General features: G+C 30.2%; 1 protein-coding gene across 1 annotated transcript; it reads right to left on the bottom strand.

The window, feature by feature from the left end:
* Positions 1 to 707: 707 nt before the first annotated feature.
* Positions 708 to 1,664, bottom strand: LOC100021975 (olfactory receptor 10AG1-like). The gene has a single exon (XM_001373934.3). The coding sequence runs from the start codon at positions 1,662 to 1,664 to the stop codon at positions 708 to 710; it is 957 nt and encodes a 318-aa protein (XP_001373971.3).
* Positions 1,665 to 5,005: the final 3,341 nt, after the last annotated feature.

Here is a 5,005-nt window from a genome sequence, read left to right as displayed (position 1 = left end):
TGACTGAAAAATTGTGGTATATGAAGATATTGGAAAGTTGGTAACATTTTACGGAAGAATGATAAAGAACTTGTGGAAAACCAGGGTAGATCTGTGTGAAATGGTCCAGATAAAAGAATGAAGAATGATAAAAAGAAGTTACACAATTTTTATGATAATTAAACTGAAAAATCTACTAAAATAAATATATATTCATACACATACATACCAAATCATAGTTCTGGTGACCACCAGATACACAATTTCCTTTTAAAAAGTAATAAAATATATTTTTGGTCAATTGATATTGACCATTATTTAAGAACAAAGACAATTAACAGATCCATCTTATAATATAATCTACAAATGGAGGATTCTTCTTGGACGTCTTAATGAAGAGTTGCACAATAACCTAGGTTTCTTGTGTATTTTTTCAGATATTTCATGATATCAATCTAATATATTTATCTAATAATCTCATTTTATCATTTCACTTTAATAAGAAAGATAATTCCTTAATAATGTTGTCATTGCTATAGAATAAGTTTACTCTTCAATAATATATAAGTACCTTTGATTCCATGTCTTGAATGACAACAAATATCCCCAGGAGTTGAGAAGGTGAAAATGGTGATGATTTCAAAGGCAGATAGAAAAAAAAACTAGGAATCAGCTTTCTAGAGAAATTGTGAGCAAAATAAGCTTATAGAGAATAGTGATGCTTAATTTTATCTCATTGCTTCATGACACTTTACATTTAAAAAGTATTTTTTCATTGCCACAATGACATCCTTATTCCTTAGGCTGTATATCAGAGGATTAAACATTGGAGTTATAATGGTGTAGAAAAGAGAAAGCATTTTCTCTATTCCTGCCACGTAACTGGTCTTAGGTTGTAAATAAGCAACTATACCAGATCCATAAAATAATACCACAACCATTAAGTGAGAAGAGCAAGTAGAGAAGGCTTTGGATCTTCCCATTACTGATGGAAGCTTTTGGATGGTAATGAAGATTTTAATATAAGAATAAAGTATCAGCACAAAGGGAATAAACCCAAATGATACAACTTCTACATAGACCAAGATCTCATTCCAAGTTGTGTTCCCACAGGCCAACTTCATTAATGGAGGCATGTCACAGAAAATATGATTAATTATATTAGAATTGCAGAAGGGTAATGAGAAAACCTGATATGTCTGCCCTATCAGGACAGGGGTCCCAGTGATCCAGGAGACAACCACTAGCTGTATACATGCTTTCTGGTTCATAATAAGAGTATAATAGAGTGGCTTACAGATGGCTACATAGCGGTCATATGCCATTACAGCCAGAAGAAGACTCTCAGAGACTACTAGAATAAGAAAGAAGCAAAGTTGAGTAGCACAGGCCAGCACAGAAATATTTTTGTTCTGAGTCCAAAGGTCTGACAGCATCCTTGGAAGAGTGACTGATGTATAGCAGATTTCCAAGAATGCAAAATTTCCAAGAAAAAAATACATTGGGGTTTGGAGAGCTTTATCAGATTTTGTAACTACAATAATGAGTCCATTTCCAATAAGGATATTTATATAAATGACTAAGAAAATACTAAATAGAGTATCTTGGAGAGTAGGTAAGTCAGAGAATCCCAAAAGAATGAATTCCTTCGCATGGCTGAGATTTACTTCTGCCATTATTTCCATTTATCCCTTCTCTGGAAATCTTGAATTCATTAATTTCCAATTATCATGCTTGTCCTCTACCTGTAAAATGAGGGTATTCAGTTACATTACTCATAAGTTACATTTTATTTCATAGTTTATTTTTTAAGCCTCGCACCATTTCTGATATTCTGCCCTATGTAATTTTCAACCATGATATTATATAGTAAAGACTTTAAATTCCCATCCAACTTTGACATTTACTATGTGTCAAGTTTCATTATTGATTCAAGTGTTACATCATCAGTGCTATACCTTCAACTTAAAGTAAAAATCCATTTCCTAGGATTGGAGGACATTTGGATTTACATATGAACAAAAAAGAGACAATAAAATTGACAAACTAGTCCAAACATCAAAAAAATGTATAATAAAACAACACATCTATTCATTTAAAGATTACAATCTCTTGAGAGGAGGCACAATATATTTTGTAGAGTAGGTGTGGATAAATTGTGAATATAATGACTTCTCTAATATATCATTATCTTTATGAGCTTTAGGCTTTTAAACTTTTATTTTAATTACAGAAAGATATGTCACTCCTGACTTAAAAGATTTCTTTACTATAAATTCTGGCCTTCCCAATTCCCATTTCCTTTCTCCTATCAGCTTTCTTTAATTGTCCCCCTTAAATTAGTCCCTTCATTCTCTCAATAACTAAAAAATGTTTTTAAATAATCCACACATTTTAAAATTAATAAGTGATTTAAGAAGTATGTTATATTTATTATTTGTATTTTTACTGTGTCTCTCTCTGACCAGATTTTAAAAACGTTTGGGGAAAGAATCTTCCTTGTATTTTCTGATTTTTTTTCTTTCTGAAATTCTCTTGTATTTCCATTTATTGATAGATGTTCATTAATCATATGAGGAGGTTATATCAGGGCATTATTACTGAAGCATTAACCATATATTCCATACCAAAATACATCCCCATTGCTGAATTCTAATTTAGTAATCATTCAAGAATAGTTTTATTTTTATATAATATATATATATATATGTTTTAACATATAATAAAACATTTTTCAGTTAGGGTGAAGGTAAATTTATAAGCATTTATTTAACAAGATGCAGGCACTATATTAAACATTTTATAAATACTAATTTATCTGATTCTTAGAATATCCCTGAGAGGTAATTATTATCTTCATTTTGTAGTTAAGGAAACTATGGCATACAAAAATTAAATAATTTGCCAAGGGCAAAACATTTTGTAAGTTTCTGAGGCCATATTTGAATTAGGATTTTCCTGACTCTAAACCCCAGAACTCTAGCCACTACACCACCTAGCTGCCTAGTTATTCACAATATGGTTACATTGATTTTACATATTTCCAATTGGATAGCAATATGAATATTGCTTACAGAGAGAGTTATGCAAAAATAATTAAATAGTGATTAGATTTGCCCACCTATTTGGAAAATATAATAGAACAAAGTCTTGAAGGAGATTAGGTAGAAATAAAGGGTCAATATGAACAGTGATATTTATAGTGGTTTTCCCCCATTAAGTCAAAATTTTGGAACTAACATGTTTGGATACCAATTTCTCAAAATTAGAGAAAAATTGAACAATTTGTAAGATAAAAATCTAATAGAATATATGGTATGATTTGATGACAAAAGAATGGGGAGAACTATGGCAGAACTAAGAAGAATTATATGGATTTAAGGAGACAGAAGAAAATGCAATGAAGCATAACAAGTCATTTTCTTGATGACTGTATAAAATATATTTAACCTACTTCCATTTTCTCAAAAGGGTGTAGAGCATGTCTTGTATATAAGATTACTTTGTCAGTTGATTCTGTTTAACTTCTTTTATTTTATTGCAGGAGAAATTTTGATTAAAGCAGACCTGGATGGGAAGTTATTTCTGGAAGTATTTGTGGTATAATGTGTGAAAAATATTCATGAAAGTTAAAAATAATTATAATTCCCATCTTAATAAATGTTAGATATTATTTTAGATCAAAGGAGTTGTGAATTTTTGCCTGTATATTTTCTGCACATCTAGTTTGTCAGAGACCCAAAAGGGAAAATATGAAAAAATATTTTGGAGCATCATGGAAAAAATGGAAAAATAATTCATGACTAAGGCATTTCCCTGCCCAATTGGTTTCAGTTTTCAAAAGGAATAAAACTTATTTACATTAGACTAACCAGACACTGAGTCACAGGAAAATGTTGGGTATATTTTCTTATAGTTTCTTCACATACAAAAAGAGAGTCCTAATTCCTAACCATTTTAGGAATTATTCTTGAGACTATATGTACAACAAGTCGGTGATCTTACCATTGATTTTTTGGTAAGAAATATATAATGGTACATGTGATTTTAATTTTCTTTCCTGGATAATAATGTATATAACAAAGCTAATATTAATAAATTTAATGTAGAGTTCTTACCCAATTTAATTTTCAAATGATATTTTCAACAGTTGTATCAAAATATAAAGGGTTCAAATAATATAGGTCCTTTTATTTTTTAGTCATTATATATACTCTAGTATATTGTATCTGATGGTTAACAGTGAACTTTTATGAATATGAATATTAATACAACAAACCTTTTAATTGGGGAAGGGCTTTATGGTTTGCAAATTGCTTTCCTAACAATGTTGTCATTTAAAATGGTTATGAGTCATATCTCAGAATGAAAAGTGCCATATGCAATCTTGAGGCTGAGATCCCTGTTAAGAATTTAAGTTAATATAAGCATTATCTTTACTGAATCATGAATCCTGAGAAAAACCATGTAACATAGAGTAAATGGTGAAATTACAGATCACGGGGTGGAGAATTTAAGCAACAGAAGAAATCATCTAGAAACAACCATTCAATTAAAAAAGTTATGAAATTAAGACACAAGAAACTTAAGTGACTTGCCAAACTTAACAAAGAAATAAGTAAGAGGAGGATTTGAACACAGATCCTATGATTCCAGAATGAAATTTCATTCTCTATAGAATGATTCTTTTCAATCATCTAGACAACACTCTATCTCTCCTAAAGTCAGAGTAAATAAACTACTGAGTCTTAGCTTACCTTTCCTGAATTGGTGAAAATTGAGTTCCAATCCTTCTTTCTATGTTGAATACATTTTAAATAATGCAAATCTTGTAATAATTGCCATTTGGTGGTAGAATCTACTATGTACATTATATCCCTAGATCAGTGCAAAAACTCATGTAAGATAAATACCACATCAATTATTCCCTCTTTCATGTTGAATATGAGAAATCTGAAGCTCATGCCTGCTTAATGATTTGTTCTGTTTTATTCTGCTGAATCATCAGTGAGATTTGATACAAGTT

Source organism: Monodelphis domestica, chromosome 6, assembly GCF_027887165.1.
Source record: "Monodelphis domestica isolate mMonDom1 chromosome 6, mMonDom1.pri, whole genome shotgun sequence".
In the NCBI taxonomy this organism is placed as follows: domain Eukaryota; kingdom Metazoa; phylum Chordata; class Mammalia; order Didelphimorphia; family Didelphidae; genus Monodelphis; species Monodelphis domestica.
Note: the sequence above shows the minus strand (reverse complement) of the source record. Positions and strands in the feature narration are given on the sequence as shown.

Excerpts from the sequence above, each read along its gene's own strand:
- LOC100021975 (XM_001373934.3), bottom strand. The coding sequence starts at position 1,664 with ATGGAAATAATGGCAGAAGTAAATCTCAGCCATGCGAAGGAATTCATT.